General features: G+C 39.6%; 1 protein-coding gene across 2 annotated transcripts in view; it reads right to left on the reverse strand.

Annotated features, from left to right (window-relative positions):
* MAP3K1 (mitogen-activated protein kinase kinase kinase 1) overlaps nucleotides 1-22,126 on the reverse strand; it is a 77,983-nt gene that overhangs the window by 43,812 nt on the left and 12,045 nt on the right. Inside the window, exon 1 of one of the 2 annotated variants that reach the window (XM_082621016.1) lies at nucleotides 12,772-12,824. The exons of the other annotated variant lie outside the window; for it this stretch is intronic. Within the exon in view, the coding sequence (XP_082477142.1) occupies nucleotides 12,772-12,821 (50 nt within the window). The 5' untranslated portion in view covers nucleotides 12,822-12,824. Of the gene's footprint in view, nucleotides 1-12,771; nucleotides 12,825-22,126 lie in introns of those variants that run through there. 2 annotated transcript variants of the gene reach the window in all.

Raw genomic sequence — 22,126 nt, forward strand, 5'->3', positions numbered from 1 at the left:
GAATTATTTGGGACAGTCACAGTTCAGAGCCACCCAACTGAGGTCTGCTTGGGAAGTTATCTTAGCAGCAGGAATTCACATACTAAAACCCACAAGCTTTGTTACCAAGAAGAGAGAGAGCAGGGAGGAACCATCTCCCAAAACAAAATTAGACCACTCTGGGACCCTTAAAATTTAAGTTGCCAGGCCAAAGGCAAGAGAAGGAATGACTTTGGAAAGGACGACGAGAATGTGGTGAAGCATAAAGGCTAACAGAGGCTAACCATCCCTTACCATCGACAGGGCACTGTGCTAACAGTGGGTCATCTCAGTCAGTTCTCATGAGAATGGGACTCTTAACTATCCCACTGGCAGATAAGAAAAAGAGCAGGGAGGTTATGTGTCCAAGGTGATAAAGCCTGTGAAAAATACTGGATTTAACTCAGATATGAATGATTTCCAGGGCAAAAGCAAACTTAGTATTTACAAGTGCTTAAAATTCATACACCTAGATATGAGGCCAAAAAATCTGTATCTCAGTGGTGGAACAACTCTGTTTTTCCTTAAGATAATTTCTCCAGAGATATATTGTCATTGGCAACTGTTGGCCTTTTCCCTCTTCTGAGCAAGAAGGATTAGATAAAATCATTGGTGAGGCCAACCCTTCCATCATTATGTAATGCAACATTTACAACACGTCTAATTTTACATAAGAAATAATATATAAAAGTGGCTCACATTATGAAAATTAGTCCCCAGAAGATTTCATTCCAGGTTGTGCTCTGTAATGTTTGGCCCTAAGAACTAAAGATGGCACAACTCCTATTTATTTATACCAAGAAACAGGCAACTACTTTTTTATCCCTCAATACAGAGTAAATATCCTCTCTTTAGCATAACAAAGGACTTTTGATTTCTTAATATGGGTATGGCCATGGTATAATCAGTTTTATAATATGTTGAATCTCTATCAGAAATCTTCATCAGGGTGAGAAAAACTACTTCTAGTATTGTGTGCAAACCTTCCTATTTAGTCCTTTGAAGGATACAGGCACAGAATTTCATCCTCAAAAATCTCATGTTCTGGTTAACTACATCAAAAGTTAAATAATATGGAGGTCAAATAACAAAGATGATAATATAGCTTACTATCAACAATGATTACAAGCAGCTTAATACCACCTTAGTTATTCTGATTGATTCATATTTATAAATTATTCTAAATTGTCTTGCACATACTAAAAATCAACTTATATCAAGGATTCCTTTCTATTAAAATATCACCCCATTTGAGTTTTAAGATTATAATTATTCTCCACTAAAAATTACAGAATTCTGAAAAGTAGAACATGGTATAGAGTCGTGATAAGTATGTTTCAAATTAACCAAAATTAAACCAAAAAATTAGTGGATAATCATACTGCAAATACTCGCTCTCTAGCTGACCTAGGTCAGCCTAGACAAGGAAAGTGCAAGTCCTTTGGGGGCAGGTCCTTTCCCCTGGCATGTCCTGCAGCCACAAACAAAGCACCCAGAGCAACAGATGCCACGGACTTGATAAGCAACCAATGATTTGGAGTCAGAGCAGCTCGTTATCACTTCAAATCTACAAACATCTGGGAGGACTTCCCTGGTGGTGCAGTAGTTAAGAATCAGCCTGCCAATGCAGAGGACATGGGTTCAAGCCCTGGTCCAGGAAGATCCCATATGCCACAAAGCAACTAAGCCCGTGCGCCACAACTACTGAGCCTGCGCTCTAGAGCCTGCGAGCCACAGCTACTGAGCCCATGTGCCTAGAGCCTGTGCTCCACAACAAGAGAAGCCACCACAACGAGAAGCCCGCGCACCGCAGTGAAGAGTAGCCCATGCTCGCCACAACTAGAAAAAGCCCGTGGGCAGCAACGAAGACCCAACCCAGACAAAAAATAAATAAATTTAAAAACAAACAAAAAACGCATCAGGAGGAAAAGATAATTCAGACAGCTCAAACATACAGCAAATTCAGGCGGGAAGTAGTTATGTAGAGACAATCAAGTATATGCAATGACTATTAAAATTGATAAGAAATTTAAAGAAAATTAAAGGAAATAAGATGAATCAAGTCAGTAATCAAGTTAGGTTAGTAAGGAAGTGAATATCCTAGAAGATTTAGCAATTTGAAATAAAAAATATTATTTTTAAAAAAGTAGTCAAGGAGAAAAACCAGAGAAGGTGAGGGCAGGTGTCTCATCAAGTGAACACCCCTCATGTGTGGGCATAAAAGAAAACAAATCAGACTAAAGTGAAACCAACACGTCAGTTCTATAATGTCTTATGATTCAAGTTCAGTAAAATTCACTGACTTGTCACAAATTATGAGCTGAAATTTGATGGCAATATTTATGCAGACAAGTGAAAATTGTAAAAATAGAACTGGACAGAAATGAGTTTTGTGATTTTGTAAGATTCATTGTGTCACAAAATATATGAATATCTTAGTGACAGAAAAACTGAATGCAGTTCTGTTACCAATGATAAACAAAACAAATGGACTGAAAAGTTGCTAGTTGTCCCTGGAACGGTTATTACTTAAACTAAATATTTTACAAAAATACTTTATTTACTCATCAAAGTAATCACTTCTGTAACAAAATTTCTAAGTACTACTATTCTTCTACCCATCTTCCTATGGGATAAGATTCACACTATTCTTTTCTTCTCACTCATGAACTCAAGAAAATCTACAGGTTTAATGTAAACTATTTTTTAAGAGTCATTGTTTACAGGGGGAGTTTAAGACCAATATGGTTGCATTTCTCATTTGTTCCTTTCCAATAAAAACCCATGAAAGCTTCAAATACTTTTTACTCTGTAAGCCTGTATTCTTTTAACATTCAGTGCTAAAAATTCCACTGTTTATTCCTTCCTTTGTTGTGTCCTTGATAACTGACAAAGAACCTTTAGAAACCTTTGGGGAAAAAAATGGGACGTATGAACATCCTCTTCTTTAATTGTTGAATATAGATCATGGGACGTATGAACATCTTCTTTTCAGTTGTTGAATATAGATCAGTAAGCAAGGAAAAGGATGCTAATTTTTTTACAGTATTTGGCTAAATGTGTATTTGCTTTCAAGAACTCCCCTTTCATGCTACTTGACAAACCTAGGGTTGGGAATGTGTACAAGACAACTGATGCGTAAGTGTAAGTGAGCTTTTATACTACATTACAGAAGTATATGGGAACTCCCTACACTACTACTACTGGGGCAGTTTTCAGAAAAGCAATGTATGCTGTCCTCCATCTAAGGGCACTGGTACATAATCCATGACACAAAGCAGGTATTCCAGGGGGAAAAGATGGCTGCTCCTTCACCATTTTGGTTTTCATCAAAAAGCTCCCAAGTCAGTGTTATGGGGGGCTCTGATGTATGTTGTTTTTCTTTGGAACCTTCTCCAATGGATGTGTGATTACATTTTTACTAAGTCAATTATCTTGAAAGAAATGTGGCAGCTTCAGTTTGAATATTCTAAAAGATCAAATGAACAAAACTAACTAATAATTGCAAAAGTGGTACGTTACTGCACATTTTCCCTCCCACAGTTTAAGAAAAGTGGTTTAAAGTTACAAAGGTAACATTTTGAGTACCTTCTGTGTTAATAAAAACCCTTGGACTGTTTTAACATTCCCAGATTAATGGATGAGAAGGCATATAGTGCTGAAGTGCACAAAGCCCTCTTACAGCCTCTTTGCTAGGAGAATGATTTCTTTCAAACCCCGCGGAACAGCTAGCGCTATTTCTACAGTACTTCCTCCTAGCTGGTGGAAAGGCATGTTAACTGGGATGCTCAGAATGAGGAAGAAGGACTTCCTGACAAATGCAGCTTTTCTTCTCTATGCTTTTAATGCTAGAAAACCACTCTGTTCAATGAATGTTGGCACGCCTACTACGTGTAAGCTCTGGGCTAGGCAACAGAGATACAAATACAAAGTGGGATAAAGAAAAGTAAGACAGGATCTCTATCCCTCTAGGCGCTTAGTCTAGCAGAACAGAGAAAACAGATGCCAACCCTGCTATAATAGAAGTATCTTAATATATCATAAATAGTTGCAAGGATGGAGTGGATCTCCATCTTAATTTTATCTAGGAGAGTCCTAGAAAGATCTACAGAGGAGGTGATGCCTGAATAATATTTAATAAAAGAACAGGACTGGCAGGCTTGGAGCCAATGAAGGCTGAAAGATTTTCTTGACAAAAGAAACAGCTCTGGTGAAAATAATGTTCTACAGAATATTAAACAGTTTATGATTCTGCTGTTTAGGAAACACTAGATAAAATAAACACATTCATTTAAAGACCTATGTGCATCATATTTTTCCAAGAGGGAAAAAAAAGAAGGTAACACAGTATTCCTTGCACTTATTTGGCACAGAAGTCCTTTAAGCAAAACATCTTTGACAGAGTAGTGGTCCTTAGAATATACTGTGAGAAATCTGTATGGGATCATCCCTATATCCTTTCTGGCTCAAATGAGTCAATAGGTCTAAGAAGAAAAATCCAGAGAAGAAACTAACACCAGCTGTTTTAATGACTTAATATAAGGCTTCACGAGCTATCATAAAATTCAGCAATTGTCTTTAGTGCAACTAAGCCTCCAAGAATCAAAATATGTGGGAAAAAGATGATCTTACAGCCGGCTTAAGATGAGTAAATTCACCTGGTACAAACTCATCTTAAGAGAAGTGGATGTCAGACATACAAAAGTGGCCCAATCTAACCACTAGCAGAGGCCAGAGTTTGTCACTAACATTTGCCCCAGGCCCAGTCTGCTCACTCTCTGCCAAGGACTTAGGTCCGGGGTGAAGACAAAGAAGGTATCAGCCAAACAAACAGAAACAAAGCCAAAACCCCCTGATAAGCCATTTGCTCTACATATCTCTATATGCCTAGAGGAAAGCCCCAGAATCTGAAATAAAAAAGGGGCCTGGGGCACGGTCCTCACTTGACTGCAAACCCCTGGCGCTCCGGCACGGTGGAAGCACTCGTGTGCCTTCAGCAGTGACGACAGCACTCTTGGCAGTGACTGGTGGGAAGCAGATCCGGGCAGAAGCGGCATCAGTGCTCAGCAGAGGCAGTGAGACCAGTGTGGCTGAACGAGGCGAGGGCGGTGGCCGAGGAGGCAGAGCTGTCCAGAGGTGGCTACGGGGAGCTGACCAAATTCGTTCACTAGTCCTGCCAGGCCCACACTGGGGAGTGCAGAAAGGACGGCGGTGGGGTTTGTGAGGGGCATTGATGGGGCAATAGCCACCCAAACCAGTAAAATCTTGGTTGTATACATAGCAAATTCAAAAGGGCTTCTTAGTCAACAGAAATGACATAACTTGAAGGACACGTTCCTAGGATAGGGTACATAAAGAAGTCATACCACAAGCATCATCAAGACGTATGGTATGGTGATCAGTGGCATGAGCTCTGGAGCTAGAATGCCTGAGTTAAAATCCAAGGTCTGACACCAACTAGCTGTGTGGCTTTGGCCCAAGTTATTTAACCTCTCTGTACCTCAATTCCTCACTGTAAAAAGGATAATAATACCTACCGGGGCTTCCCTGGTGGCGCAGTGGTTGAGAGTCCGCCTGCCGATGCAGGGGATACGGGTTCGTGCCCCGGTCTGGGAGGATCCCATATGCCGCGGAGCGGCTGGGCCCATGAGCCACGGCCGCTGGGCCTGCGCATCCGGAGCCTGTGCTCCGCAACGGGAGAGGCCGCAACAGTGAGAGGCCCGCATACCGCAAAAAAAAAAAAAATAATAATAATAATAATACCTACCATGTAGAGTGGCTACTAGGATTAAATAAGTTTATGGGTAAAGTGATTAAAAGGAAGTTCACCTCCCTAATTTTCTTCCATTAATTTCTTTTTTCTGTAACATGGAGATAATAGCCAATATTTATGATGTAATTCCTACGTGCCTTTCACTGTTTTAAGCCCTTAGCATATAGTTCTCATCTCACAGTTTTAAAATGAATGCACATGGATGAAGCACCTAAAACAGTGCCAAGTATATGGTAAGCACACAATCAATGCAACTACGACAACTATCACTATGATCAGTACTTATGATCTGCTCCTCTTTATGGAGCACCTCCTCTGTACTGGGTATCATGCTAGGTGCTATCCTTACAGGGGCTCCAACTCTCACAGAGGCTACGATGTAAGTAAGACACATTGTCTCCCTTGTACAGACAAAGAAACTCTTACAGAAAGATAAGTAACTTGACTAAGGATCCACAGTAAGTGGGAATTCTTTGTTTCAAAACCAGGTCTCTCTGGCTTCAAAGCCCTGTGCTCTTCCTTCTAGTCTATGTTACACATAATTTCTTTTAACAATATGTTAGTTGAAAAACAGATGAAAATAGCAAAATACAACTATTTTTTTTCTAGTTTCAGGAGGTAACAATGTTGATTAGAGACATCTGTAATGTGAAAACTGCCAAACAAGGCTACTACGTGGCCCACTACCCGTGGGGTGCAAGGAGGAAGGTAAGAAGACAAAGGAGGCTCCAACTGTGTCTTTAATATTCGTTTCTTTAAAGCACAGATACCCAATTGCAGCAAATATGATAAAACATTAATATTTATTAAATACAGGCAACAGTTTTATGGCTGTTCATTATATTATGCTCGACTTTTTCCCTCTGTATGGTTGATATATTTCCTTAAAAATAAACATGTGCTACTGAATTACTCTTCTCTACATTGTGGGAGGCTTCACAGAACAAAAGAAAAATAACAGGACTGGGGAGTCTTGAGATTAAGAGCCAAGTCATAACTAGGCCATTAGCCAGCTACATAATCTTAAGTAATTCACAACCTTTCTGGAATTCAAGAATTTACCAAATCAGATCAGACTACAAGATTCAGGGCCATCCAGAATGAACATGATTCATTTATTAATGCCACTATGTAAATGCTATATAGTTCTGTGAGGGAGAAATAATATCAAAAAATATAAAGCTCAACAGGATCCACAAACTCCCTCTAATTGTTATATCTGGAGAATACCTCCCAATAGTTTATTTGCATAAAATATTCTTTGTACATCTATAATCCAGTGGCTCCTGGTGTTTTAAAATGTGAGAATCCTTTCTCAACATTACCAACACCATAGAACAAATACGGATCCACAGACCCTGTGAAAACTCAGGGTAGAAATTACTAAACTTTTAGACTCAGTACCCCTGATAGGCACTATGATAAAAGCAATTCAAATCTAGTTACTAAAAAGGGTATGTATTATGTACAAGGGACTCTATCAAAGCTCTCTCAGAAAGATAAAACAACCGTTAAGAGAAACATTCAAGAAAGGAGAGACCACAAAACATGGATTTCAAGCGTTTTTTTTTTAAACACTGAAAACATTAACTTTTCTTGTTGTTTTTTTTTTAAATGAAAGAACCACAAATTTCTCTTCCTAAAAAGACACATAACCATTTTGCATATTTAAGTGTTCTGAGTCAAAAAGATATGAAGTAGTAGCCTGAAATGAGAAATGAAGCATGGTGGCTTTCTGGCCAAGTCTCAGCTTCAGTTGTGACAATGTTCCAATCTGAATTCTAACTTCCGAGTCCAGGGCTCTCTGCAGCCACAAAGCCTGCTTTTCCCATAATGTGGTATCATTTCAGAAATGCTTAATCTGCGTCAAGTCAGAGAGGTGAGAGTTTGCTTTTTTTAAATGGAGAAAAGCTGGGATACAGTGTTAACATTTAATGAGTCATTCTGACTGCTAATCTGAAAACACAATTACTGCTAAAATTTTTTTGCTTTTGTATTATTAAAAAATCATAATATTTTCACAGAATGCTTGCCATTCAGCCAATTAATACTCCTTATTTAAGTAACATGAATAGATGTCACTGCAATTTATTTACTTATTTATTTTACTTTTAAGATCTACTCTCTTAGATGCAATTTATTCTTTAAACTGAAAAAAAAGTGACATCTTTGGTTAATTACATCTGGTATTTAGGCCATAAGTTTGACATATTTGGGTTAGACAACTTAAACATTTTATATGGAATGAATTTTAATACCTTACACGATATATTCTTTCGTTTTTTTTGTTTTTGCGGTACGCGAGCCTCTCACTGTTGTGGCCTCTCCCGTTGTGGAGCACAGGCTCCGGATGCGCAGGCTCAGCGGCCATGGCCCACGGGCCCAGCCGCTCTACGGCATGTGGGATCTTCCCGGACCGGGGCATGAACCCGTGTCCCCTGCATCGGCAGGCGGACGCTCAACCACTGCGCCACCAGGGAAGCCCTATTTTTTTGTTTTTGACTTTAGGATTTTAAGACAAAATATCATCACTCAGTGGGTTGTACAATTAATCTGTCTACATCAGCAAGTATAAATCAATTTAGCATACAGTTCACCTCCTTTAAAAAAAATCACTCCCTACTTGCACAGTCCAATAAACAAGTGGAAAAGCTGGAGACAACTGATGCCTAGCAATGTATTAAGCCAGTACACCACAAACGTGCCAATAAACTACAAATAATGGCCACGTAAATTCTCAAATGAAATCTTTTACTTCTGATACTGGTGTGTTTGCTAGTGTTCATGTTCTCAACCTTTCACAGATGAGAACTACTGAAAAGTACCACGTGGTTTATTTTGAAGTAGGTATTTGGATTTGAACCTCAGGAATCTCCCCAAGTGACCTATGGCCAAGTTGTGATCCAACAATCTCTGTACTAATATCCCCTGGGAGACAGAGGTCTCCCCAGTAGATCTTGACCAATGTCATAAATTCCTCAATCCCTTTCAATTATTCCGGAATAATTCCTATTCACTGAGTGTCCATACACCCATCTTAAAACAAACAAAAAACCCTTCAGCTAGAGAATACATTAAAATAATGGGAAGGTTTTGAAACTTGCAAAGTGCTGAATCATGCTTATGTTTAGGTTTTGTTTCTACAGTTGGTTTTGGAGGCACAAACTCCCTCTAAGAATACTAGCCACCCTAGTTAATCCATTGGAAGATAGGATCAAGAGTGAATCTAACTTCTTTGTTCACTATCTGGCATAAATTACCTATTGGAATTAATTATAGTACACAGTTGGAGAAACCAAGGATTCAAAGTGAAACAGAACATTCTAGGAATGGAATGGGAGGAGAGAAAAAAAACCTTCATTCAATAGGTGGCACTCTTTCCTTAAAAATGTAACTTAGGCAATTATTAATATTAAAGATGTCATCTGCCCACAAATAACTTGAAAGAGAAGCCACATTAATTCCAATATCCTGTCCCAAATATAGTCTGAATCATTACATTCTGTCTACTTGAATAATGTCTTCTCATTTCAATGGAATTTTGTAGGTGTTCATAAATATGCTAATTTCTTTTCACTGTAGCAAAAGCTACAATTTAGGAAAACCAAAGAATTGCATTTATTTTAAACTGGCAGGTTTTGACTTACAATTTAGCCTGATACATGCTTCAAAAGCCATTCTTCCTAACCGTTTTCTAATTTTAAAGAATTCAATTATAAAAGAATAACCTGAATGGAAATGGGGCAAAGAACTATACTGTACTTTATAAATTGTATTATTGTTTTTTGTTTTAAAGCATGACAGCAACTCTTTCATAAGCATGCATATTAATATTCTTTTTAATTAAAATAACTGACTAAATTCATTATCATTCTGGCTGATACTCAAACTCAAAACTTTTAAGTTGAAAAACAGAAACAATGTTGACAATTAATAAAATGTGAGTTTATCTAGTAAACAGAAGAAGCAAAAAATAAAAATAAAATTTGTCTAATTTTCCTTAGGTATATCCTGTAGTTCCCACCTCATCACAAGTTCTAGGGTCCTCCCTTCCTTGGAGAAACTATCCCAGAAGGTGCCTTCAGCCTTCCCCACTGGTCACAGCCCTTCTAACTCAGTCGGGGGTGGGTGGTGGTGGTGGTGGTCCTTCCTCGGTCCCAACTCAGCAAATAGCACTCTGTTATAATGGTTTCTTACTTGTCTGTCTCCAACATTTGACTGTGAAATCCTTGAGAGCAGAAATGAGTCTTAACTTTATGCTCCTTGCCCTAGAAGAAAGCTTGGCATATGGCAGACACTCAATAAATATGTGCTGAATAAAGGAATAGATTGATCTTTCCCCTCGGGCTGTGTTTTTTCTTGATGGCAAGGCCTGTGTCCCACTCATCCACCACTCTAACAATACTGACTCTCCTGGTACTTGTACACAGCAGGCTATGAGGAAGTAACACCTTTCCAACAGAAAGATCTCTAAGATGTAAATAAGCTTCACTGAGGCCTTTGCGTAAACCAACTCCCCACCATTAGTTTTAGGAACACTGCAGAAAGAGACAAGAGCTGGCAATACCAGCTGTAGTAAGAGTGACAGATTTCACCCCCAGTAAAACACTGAGATGGTCAGTAAAAGAAGCCCAAAACCATAAGCCTAGACACATGTATTTCAGTGGAAAAAACTTTTCCATAACTTTGGAACTTGTCCATATCTCTAATTTTGTTAATACCTATTGATTTTCCTGTAGTTAACAGGAAGAAAGAATTCTGAAGAAAATCCCCAAAGATGTTGTACCTGGGAGGGAAGCGGCAGAAGACAAGACTACATTCCTATTAGGAAGAAACCTGAGTGGAAGGAAGGGAACTAGCTGAGGAGGTCGGTGAATGGGGTGTCTCCAGGGAAGGGAGAGCGCTAGAACCCCCAATCCAGACTCCTCAAACCTGGATTCTCCTCATTTGGAGGGGATACGGCTAGCAGGATGCATTTGAAACCACAGCATAAGCATGAAAAAAAATAGAGCATCTACTTCTAGAATGTCAATTTTATTCCAAGATTTAGGAGAGGGGTGCAGTGACCGTTTTGTGTTAAAAATACAAATGTGACTAAAACATAAAATTCAAATGAATTAAGGTAAACTATGAGACAAGGGACTTGAATCAATTTTGTTCAATGTTCCAAGTAAGCATTCCCAGAATGGCAGGCTGCAGAGCATGCTCCCGGGTCCTTTCTCTTCAACAGAAGTTTGCCGAATGGATGTCCACCAATAAGCTAAAGCAGCTGTTCTCAACAACTTTCCCACAATTTGACGATCACGTATATATGACAAAACTTCAAAAATGTGTTTAGGGGACATAAATGTTTATCAATGGTACAACCACTAGCGACATATAAGTAACAAATCACCCTCTACCTGAAGCAAAGATAAACTGCCTAAGTGCCAAAGTATCAGCCATATCTCTATTACTTTCCATCCAGAAAGTCTATCAGTTATGCAAGATAATAAGCAATATTTACAAGGATATTTCTAAATATGTCCTAAATTATTCTTCTAAAAAGCAATCATTTTAAAACTTTGATATTTTATTATTACTAAGAAAGTACTCTTGGGTTACTTCCCCAGACTATCGCCACACCCACACCTTCGACATCAAAATCTGACTGGCTCCCAGTCAGGTACACATGCTGCCCAAGTTAAAATGGGACCTGGACAGTATTTCCATAAGGTAACTACTAACAGCAATTAGGAAGAGGGTAGAAAAATGCAAGAGCCACCCGGAAGGCTTGAACAGAAAGCAATCCTCTGAACATCTGGTGCAGGACGGTCACGTTAGTGTTCACGTCATTCTAAGGGACGGCCACAAAGCATGAAAAAAAGTGCAAGTAGAAACCACGAAATGGATTCCAAAAATACTTACAACCATGTTTTTGTGAAGACATAATCTCTATGTGGGCAGGGATTTTTGTCTGTTTCATCACTGCTATATTCCTAGTGCCTGGCATGTAGCCAATTCTTAATAAATTTGTCAGGTGGATGAATGTTTTGTTACACCATGAGCAATAATAATTTAAACACAGAGAAAACTCCTACCAACATATTTCATAACCATGGCAAACTTAATCACAGACTGGCTTCCTATTCACTATGCAGTCAAGTGCCCTCCAAGCCCCTTCCTTAAGAAATGTCAGTGTTTCAGGAAAGCACACTCACTACTTTAACAACAAACCTCCCCTCTTTGCTCCGTCTCTTCAGCCTATAAGCATTCTCCTTCTTCTTGCCTTAAAACAAAACCCAACCCAACCAACCCCAAAACTCTTCCCTGCTTTTGCAAACTCTCAGGCTTCTGCCTCTCTCCCACTTGGTCCTCCTCCATCTTCTCAAGAGGAGCCTGGGCTTCCTCACTGCCCTGTCATCCCTTAAGGAAACTCAGTGGCTCCAATGCTCAATACTCCACTAAATTCTGGCCTTGAGACAGTCACAGCTACCCTTGCATCCTGCCCAGTGGCATTACTACTGCTGACCATTTTCTCCTTGGGTAAAATCGTCTCCTCTGCCTCTCAGGTATCATTTTCCTGCAGGTTCTTCTCTGCTCTCTTCCAGGAAATCCTGGCACTGCTCGGGGGAATCTGAGCTAGAATTCCCCACTATCCTTTCAGAGGTATGAATATAAGCCGGGGCCTACCTATCAAGAAATCAAAATTGCCCATAGGAAGTCCCCATTCATTCCTCAATTCTTGGCCATTGTGAGAGATTCTGAGAAACCCAAGACTAACTGAGCAAAGGTACCATTAAAGAGAAGCGTCTCAGCCAGGAAACTTCAATCCCAGAGGTGGAATTACTATCAATGTAATAAGATACAAAGCTAAGCATATTTTACTTTCTACAAGTTGTTTTCTTAAAAGCTGTATATAAATACAATACACATAATAAAATCATTTTCAGGAGTCTGACACAATCATTCTTGATTTTTTTGGGGGGGTGTCAACTCACGTTTTTATTAAGAGGGCTTTCTTAAAGTGCAACAGTATTTCTTTCTTCATCTTTTTTCTTCATTGCCTACATCATTTGTACCCTAAAAGGACAATCAACAGGCAGCATTCATGAAGTTGTCTCATATCCAGTGTGTACATGAAAATGGTCAAACCCAGGTAGAACCTACAACTACTCCTCAGTTTTCTCCAAGAGCTTCTCATGAAACTAGCTACTGGTAATCAGTAACTAGCTAGAGAACACAAGAACTGAATTATCTTGTTACCTACCAGCTCTTATCTGGGGATAACTCAGTTCCTAGAACAGTAGTAGCCACATGGTATATGAGTAAACATTACTGAGTTTGGAATGATAGTGAAACTGTCCAGAAGCAGCACATATATAAGATTTCTGGTTATAAGGCAAAAAATTAAAAAAAAAATAAATGCAAAAAAAAAAAAGATTTCTGGGACTGCAAACACATTACTACTGTTATTTAAGAAACAAAATAATGGAATATTAGAGACCCAGTTAAGGGCAAAGATATTTATCTTGCCTTAAAGGAGATTTCAGTTTTACCTGAGTGACCTTTCTCTAGTTAAACTCAAAGATAATCTCCTTTGTTTGTTGGGGAGGCATAGAGTCAGGGAAATTACTGAATTCTCTCAGAGCCACTAAGCTCTTTTAATTATAGAAGATGCCTGCTGAAGACAAAATACTTGATAGGCAGGCATTCGTTAACTTATATTACTAGTAGAGAATAAATAACAGTAAGAGAATAAATGAACTGAAGCCCATTTAGGCATAACTCTATATTGGATGTGTGCCTTAGAAATTAGTATCTTTACTCAAATGAGTAAACAGGCACAACCAACATTCAAAACACGCCAATTAAAAAGAATGCCGAAGTCTAAATTGAGCTTTAATTTGAAACCACTGGAAATGAAAACTAGCTATTATTTTCATGACCCATTTATAAAGAGCTCTAACAGCTATGTTTAGTTGTAAACAAATATATTTTAAATGCCTGAGCTACCCAAGGCAGCTACCTCAGAGCATGCAATAGGACATGCAGGTGTGAGCCTAGAATAAGCCCAGAGGAGGGAGCGTGGGTATATACAGAGCAGAGGGTCAGGAGTTTTCACTCTGCCTCTTGCCCCCTAACTTTTCTGAGGTATTCCCACCAGCTGTAAAATGGGAAGATGCCTGTGTTGCAGGGTGAGGATGAGACAGTCTGTGCAAGCACTCTGTAAAGGGTGAAGGCTCCACAAGTGTTAACACTGACCACACAATCGAAGCACATCTCCCATTCTGCTGGCAAAGGTGTGCGCGTGAAGGAAGTTCAGCCACATCTGCACCCTGAGCCTACTCTCTTTTCTGGTACAGTAAACACACTGAAGTCTAAATTTGTGTTTACAACTGGTCTTGTTTTATAAGAACTTTACATAACAACGAAAAATGTTAAAACATTTCACTGATGCTTCCTGTATATTTTGGAGGACCTAAACAGCCAAGACAGGGAAATGAGTAATAGACAATGAAATTTGTTCTCTGATATAATGCAAACCCATCTCCTGATTTAAAAAAAATATTAAAATATGCATAAAAGATTACCATAAGGTTAAAGAGCACAGTCTTGGAGTCAAACTGCCAGGGTTCACACCCAGGCTTCACCCACCCACTAGGTGACAGGTTACCTCACCTCTCAGGGTCTCTGTTTTCTCATCTGTAAAATAGGAATAAAAACCGCACTTACTTCACAAGGACAGTACAAAGCTTAAAATGAGACAAGCTATATAATGTACCAGTGTACCAGGCACAGAGGAAATTAACTACTACTGATATTTCCAATAAGACAAGCACAGCAGGAGAATGCAGCTAAACTAGGATGGACTAAGGTGAGCTAGGCAGGGGCACCCTAGCCCCGCACCGCACTTCAGCGCTCAACCTCCTTACAATGACGGAACCTCTCTAATGCCACTCTAAGAGTCAGGAGGTTGTACTTTTGAATTCTAAAATACTGTGACCATAATTCCTACGGCTTTATTATTTTTTTTTAATTTAATTTTTTGGCCGTGCCACGTGGCATGTGGGATCTTAGTTCCCCGACCAGGGATCGAACCTGCACACCCTGCACTGGAAGCGTGGAGTCTCTGGACCACCAGGGAAGTCCCTTAGGGCTTTATTTTCACCCTTTGAAAGTAATTTCATATCCACCATCTCATTCAATCTTTTCAAATTCTGGTAGTAGGAAAGGTATCATTATTTCTAATTCACAGATGAGGACAGTCAGATTCAAAGCAGTTAAATAACTTTACCCAATGTCCTGCAGAAGTGGTAAGATAATACTGGAGACGGGCCTGATGGGCCTGAGCCAATGCCAACACTCAGTCCACCACAATAAGCAGTCGGAAAGCAGGTTAAGTACTTTTCAACTAAAGACACCTGGCAATTCCCTATCCAATAGTTACAAGGGAGAAAGAAGGAATCAGATATGTCCATAAGGAACTCTTGAATTTGAACTGCAATTTGAGTAGGCTTTTCATTTTACCTGAGACAGTAAAGACAAGTTTTGCATCAGAATAATTTTGGTTTTTAAAGTATTATCCACATTATCTCATCTTCAAGTAGCGCTACTTGACTACTGAAAGGTCAAAAAAGAATTCTCATGGTTAAAAAAAAAATTCTCATGGAATTCATTTGTTTCTAATTTTTTTATTAGTCCGACATAAACAATCATAGATATTTTGAATAGACTAGAATGTTCAAAAGTTTTTTTTAATATTTAAAGTTCTAAGGGAAACAAACGGTCAATGATTCTAAATATTTAATACGTGTGAAAGTTGGCATGCTACCAATGTTTTGAAATGGCAGTCTAAAGGCCCACTTGGTGGTTAGTCGTATTAAACTTTAATTACAAAATGAACAATTAGGAAGACTTAAGTTACAAATCAGGGGTTAAAGCTAATGTAGGCCTAGGTCTTTGTGGCCCACCTTCCTCTCTCAGAGTCTAACTACCTTGGAAGCAGCCCTATGAGGTTTCGGAGTTCACTGGTTCTGGAGACTGATTTCTAGCCGCCGCCACAACCCGCCCTTCCTGCTCTCCATCCCATTCCTGACCTGTCTCCTAAAAAACGTCCCGGTGGCTGCTCCTATGCTCCAGCAGGCAAGAACAGTTCGGCATCCTGTTGAGCCAGCCTTATGCAGGAGGGGCAGCTCTTAGAGACATCTGAAATGATCCAAGCCGAGGAATCCACCCTGGCTTCAGCTGCAGCACACCAGCGGATCCCTCTGCTGCCCAGGATCCAACATGAGACTAGTGATGTTTCACTTCCCAGACCTCTAGGAGAGACTCCAAAATAGTTCCTGGGCTGTGAGGCAGATTCTGAAATTATAGCAGCTAAGAGTGCTGATGTCACCATTTCCCCCATGACAATTACAGGTGACATAATCCCGGAGGAGAGTTGGTGATGGCTGTCAGATCACCATAGTGACCACAGTCTCTGAACCTCAAATTCACACACATGATCCTAAGAAACCAAAATTTTATCTCATTTTCATGGGTAAAAGAGTTGTGGAAGGCAGAGCTGGAATGCTGAAGTTTCAGTGGTTTATGGAAAGAAGACAGTATTGTATTTAAAAAGATTTGACATGTGGCTGCCTAAGCATATGGTAAAGAATGAATCAACATTTTAAATATGTTATTCCTTACGTAAAAGCTTTTTACAAAACTTGTGTGTTATTATCAATGTTTTTAATGTAGGCAATCTCCACAGCACACTAAAAAAAAAAATCCTAGATTAGGTATCTAAAAAATGAATAATTAATAGCATGCAATTTTCTACGTCTTTGGGCTAACCTTTGCCACAGATTTAAAAACTCTCTGGCTTTTAAATAAAATGTATTTTTTAAAATGTATCTTTATTGGAGTATAATTGCTTCACAATACTGTGTTAGTTTCCTGTTGTACACCAAAGTGAATCAGCCATATGCATACATATGTCCCCATATCCCCTCCCTCTTGAGCCTCCCTCCCACCCTGCCTATCCCACCCCTCTAGGTGGTCACAAAGCACCGAGCTGATCTCCCTGTGCTATGCGGCTGCTACCCACTAGCTATTTTACATTCGGTAGTGTACATATGTCGATGCTACTCTCACTTTGCCCCAGCTTTCCCCTCCCACCCCGTGTCCTCAAGTCCATTCTCTATGTCTATGTCTTTATTCCTGCCCTGCAACTAGGTTCATCAGTACCATTTTTTTGGTTTTTTTTAGATTCTATATATATGCGTTAGTATACAGTATTTGTTTTTCTCTTTCTGGCTTACTTCACTCTGTATGACAGACCCTAAGTCCATCTACCTCACTACAAATAACTCAATTTCGTTTCTTTTTATGGCCGACTAATATTCCACTGTATATATGTGCCACATCTTCTTTATCCATTCATCTGTTGATGGACATTTAGGTTGGTTCCACGTCCTGGCTATTGTAAATAGGCTGCAATGAACACTGTGGTACATGTCTCTCTTTGAATTATGGTTTTTCAGGGTATATGCCCTACATTCACAAGAAATGATATACCAGGGCAGGGGTAACCCAACAGTATAGGACGGGAAGTCAGCCTAGGAGTAAAAGTATGGTATAGGTAATCTAAAGTGTAAAGCAGATTTGATAAAAAATGCAAACCCTATAAATGTTCAATAAATAATTTATAAAATGAGATTTATTTTTAATAAAGAACAGAGAAATACAGGAAAAAGTGTGAATGCACTGGCACTACACGAGCCTTGCTACAGCACAGAATTCAGTGTAAATTGCTTACTGAAGACCCTGTAATGGCAAGTTCCAGCACAACTTGTCAGCATGGAATGAAAAGTCAGTACTTTAGCAAGACGTGTGTGTGTGTGTGGGGGGGAGGTGGCAAGTCTATGTGTTGGGGACTGGGGGAACAAGAAACAAAGACACAACTCAGAAAAAACAATTTCATCTTGGCTCAGTACATGGCTGACCATATTTTCTACTTAGATAAGAAATTTCTACTAATTTGTTTTTAGTAATTAAAATACATTATTTTGGTGAATCTTCAACAAGAATAAAGCATTATATTATACAGTGTAATTCTGAACACATTTCTTTTTCAAGTTGCTGTATTTAGAAATAAGCTGACTTTACACACTAATGGTTTTATATGTTATCACCAAAACTTGGCCTAAGAAGTAAGAGGGAGAATAGAAATCAAGTAGTTCTTGAACATAAACCTTTTCTCTTTGATGCCAAAACTGCCTTTATGGACCTAAGTGCCGAAAGGGAAGGCTTTGTTCTCATGTGTTTGGGGCGTTATTTAAGACTGTCCTAGCAAATCTTCTTGCAGTGGAGGGAATGTTCTACTATCCACTTATAAAACTGCAGGATGATTTCAGTTTGCATTGTGCAAATGACAGTCTAGCTGCCTTATTTATTGGTGACAAAACCTATAGCCAGTTACCATAATCAGTCACGATCGGATGGAAGAATGGTGCTAAGGCAACCAAGGCTCAAAAGGACTTTGCTCTATTTCTTATCACAGCCTTGTCTGGAAATCATGTGCTGGCAGCATACAGTAAGTGCTCCCAAATATCTGAATAACTGATCACAACAATCAGAATTAGAGAGCTGTGTGGGTTTTAATGGAAGGAGGAAGGGTCAAGTATTCTTCACTACCAGGAATCTAAGACAAACAGTAATTACTGTTGGATGTCCGGGCGCTCTGCAATGAATTATAAGCAGCTTCAGTTCTATATATGAAGAATAGTGACGGGCAAGAGAGTGTTGTGTAAATATGCTTCAAATTGGTGTAACCACAGTGATTAAATCAGTTAAAAAGTTCAATTCCAAAGCTATTTGAAACTCAAGATTTTCCACCACTTGAGCCCCAAATTAGTAAAAAGAAAAAAAAATTCATAGTGAAATTCATACTTTCCAGCAACTGCCAACTCTATACAAATCATGTGAAAAGAACTCCTAAAACAGAATGAAATCTGAATTTTCACAATTAGGAAACAATACAACTGTCTCTTAAAAGTTTTAGTTAAACAAGAGTATGTATACATATGCATGTTTACAAAAAGGTCTTTATAAACATAGGAAAAAGTCAAAGGGCTGCTTTGCTTATTACAGGTTATCCCTAAGGAATGTCCCTTCCTTATATAATTAAAGTTGAGGAAAAAAAGATAGTTTTTAACAGCAGTAAAGTTACTAAAAATTAGGCATAAAAAGTTATTTTCTAAACTACTCTCTAAGCATATTTGCTAAACACAAACATGCAAACGACCTTGCCCTAATTTATTTTCTCCATTTTGCAAAATACTGCTCTCCCGACAGTTATATGCTTTTTAAAAAATACTTATCATATAATGTCAGGTAATAAATATGATTATCTCTTTTCTGAGCCTTCATTGCTTTTCATTTGCATTTCTTTTTATAGTTGGTACCCAGCTTTAAAATTTCAAGAGTTTATAAGTTCAAAAATCTACTTGTTTTAATAATTAGAACTAAATTTAGCCACGAGAAATAATTTTCAAATTAAAATTTTGGAATATAATTTGCTAGAGCTTGAAGGGAACGAAAAAATTATGTAAGCCAACCTCTTCCTTTCACAGATGAGAAAGAGACCCAGGGGACCAGCCTTAGGTCCTCACAAAGTGATGAGAACCCTCATTATGTCCTACCGATGACACGCTTTATCCCACATCACATAATTTTGAAAGTTGCATCTTCCACTATTCTCGTTAATAATTTCAAAATAATAAGGAAAACATACTGCTCCCAAGATGATGCATAATCTATATAAACTGCCTTTGTTAAATTAATGGTAACTAGCAAGGGAACCGTGAGTCTCTTTACCTCATCCTCATCTGTACAGTCAAGGTTTAAGCAGTGAGTCTTCATAGTTACTTGCAGTTATATTATAGACAGTTAACTTTTATTGAGTGCTTTTCTAGGTTAAGAACCGGACTTCATCATCCTGTCTAATCACCCCCACTCACCCCATTTTCAAGATGAGAAATCTGAGGTTCCGAGAAGTTAAGTGACTTCTTTGGAGTCCAGCGATAGTAAGTGCCTAAGAGGCTCTGACTCCTCGGGTCCAGCATCCTCATCACTACCCTGTGCTGCCCCTGAAATGTAATCGTGCAGTTCCAAAACCACATTCATGACCAGAGTGGATGGAATTCATCTGCCTGATTACATTTCCCAATCTGTGAGCCTCTGAAACTATGGGAAGCTATTGGAAATGCAAGAGCCACACAGCTCCCAGACTGTGATCTCAGACTCAGACTGTCTTGCACCAGCTTTGATGTAACTCCCCCTTTGGGCCTCCTGACCGACTTCCTAGGGCACTGTAGTTACTTACCCAGCTACAAAGGCTTTTTATTTTGTCCCAAGCACGGCGACCTAAGGATTGCCCAGGGGCGGCAATGAGGAGGCAGGGAGCTCTGCATGGTTCTCTGCCCAGAGCCAGGAACCTTGTCCCAGGCTTGGCTGCTGAGCCTTGTCCACACCCTGCTCCCACCCAGACAGGGCAACCTGCACTACACTCACAGTTCTCCACATCAGCGCCCAAGCCTACCACGGACTTCCGGGCCTGTGTGTGTTCTCCACACGACCCCACCCGCGGGCCACAGTCTCCCTCCAAGTCCCTTTCACCTGTTTAACTCCTCGGCATTCTTCACGACTTGGTGGACCTCCCATTTCCCAGAAGACCCTCCCTATACCCTCCTCATTCCCAGCTGACTGAGGTCAGCACCACCCTTGTCACCAGGCAGTCTGTTAGTTACCTTGTTAAACTCCTTCATGGGCTTCCCCACTGCTGGGTCCCCAGAGCCCTGGTGCCTGGCTCACAGCAGTCACTCCAAGAGTGTTCATGAAGGCATGACCCTGCCCGTGTCAGGAGCGATGACAGCACTGACCATGGGCATTCATCCTGGCATGTTGACTACTCTGCCCTTTCGTTTTTCTAGAAAGAGCACCCACAGACCAGACAAAAAGATTTGGAATGACCCTACATCTGATGTGCTTGTTTTCCTATAACCTATCAGCTCCCCGGCACCTTGCCCATGGAAGCTGGGCAGCTGATATAAACCTTGTGATGGATGTGCCTAGGCCACCATCAAGCTCTGTGCTTGAAGCATTTGAGCATATTTGTTCTCTGACTTGAGATGGTCCTGGATTATTCTGGATGACAGCAATACAGTCGTCCCGCAGTAGCCACAGGACACTGGTTCCAGGACCCCCTGCAGATACCAAAATCCACAGATGCTCAAGCCCTTATACTATAAATCTGTTTAGTACAGCCGGCTCTCGGGACCTGCGAGTTCTGCAACCTCAGATATGGAGGGCTGACTGTACACCGCTTGGCACCAAAATATTTTCCTGAGACTGTACCTCTGAAATTTTAACACAAATTAACAGAAAAATCTGATTCACTTTACAATCATGTATAATTTAAAGAGAACTTTTCGTAAACACCTGTTCAGTCAGACATGACTATGTATGCAATGACAGAGGAAAAACTAAAAAGCTTTAAAAGTGGCAAATCTAACTCAGATACCAAGGAACTTTAAATCAAAGAGTTCAGCAAAATTCACAATACAGTACTGACTTCTGTAAATAGACACATTTATACTTACTAGGATACCAATAATTCTTTATTGCAGAGGGAATAAAAACATATTAAAAAGTATCTCACAGCGGAGACAAAATGAGTGTTCCAGACAGAAGAAACAACATTGAGCACATTGAGAGAAAAGAAAGAGTTAGCCGGGGAAACAAACATGTGAGCATAGCGCTGAATGACTGGAGCAGGGCGTTCTGGAGGGGGAGCTGCGAGGGAAGCAGAGCCAATTACCAGAGCTTCTGAACTACACGAAGGAGCCTGGACTTGATTCTCAGGATGAAGAAGAGTTGTCGTGTTTTTTTTTTCCTCTGAATTCATTTATCTAAAGATAGAACACAGCCATTTGAAAGTGTGGAACACAATATCAACACAGAATAAAGCTGGGGAATTAAACTGAATTGTTACATTGCCTTTACATGAATAAGTATCTTAAAAGAAACAATTGTAGATTTTAAGATTTATTAAGACACTAATGACACAAGTAACTAACAGTATCTAAGTTGAGTGATACTGCTTGATTTTCAGGTTGAAAGATTATAATAACCTATATATTCCAATTAGATGGCAGCAAATACAAAAGCATCTTTTGAACTGTATAGTATACTGTAAGCAGTTCATTCTACAGCATTTCATCATTCTCCTGGCCTCAGTTTGTGTGTAGAAGGCAGGCTGAACACCAGCCATTCAAATCACATAAATTATCCACCACTCACAAGGTGCAA

The sequence above is a fragment of the Mesoplodon mirus genome (genome assembly GCF_964341445.2).
Source record: "Mesoplodon mirus genome assembly, chromosome: 5".
In the NCBI taxonomy this organism is placed as follows: domain Eukaryota; kingdom Metazoa; phylum Chordata; class Mammalia; order Artiodactyla; family Ziphiidae; genus Mesoplodon; species Mesoplodon mirus.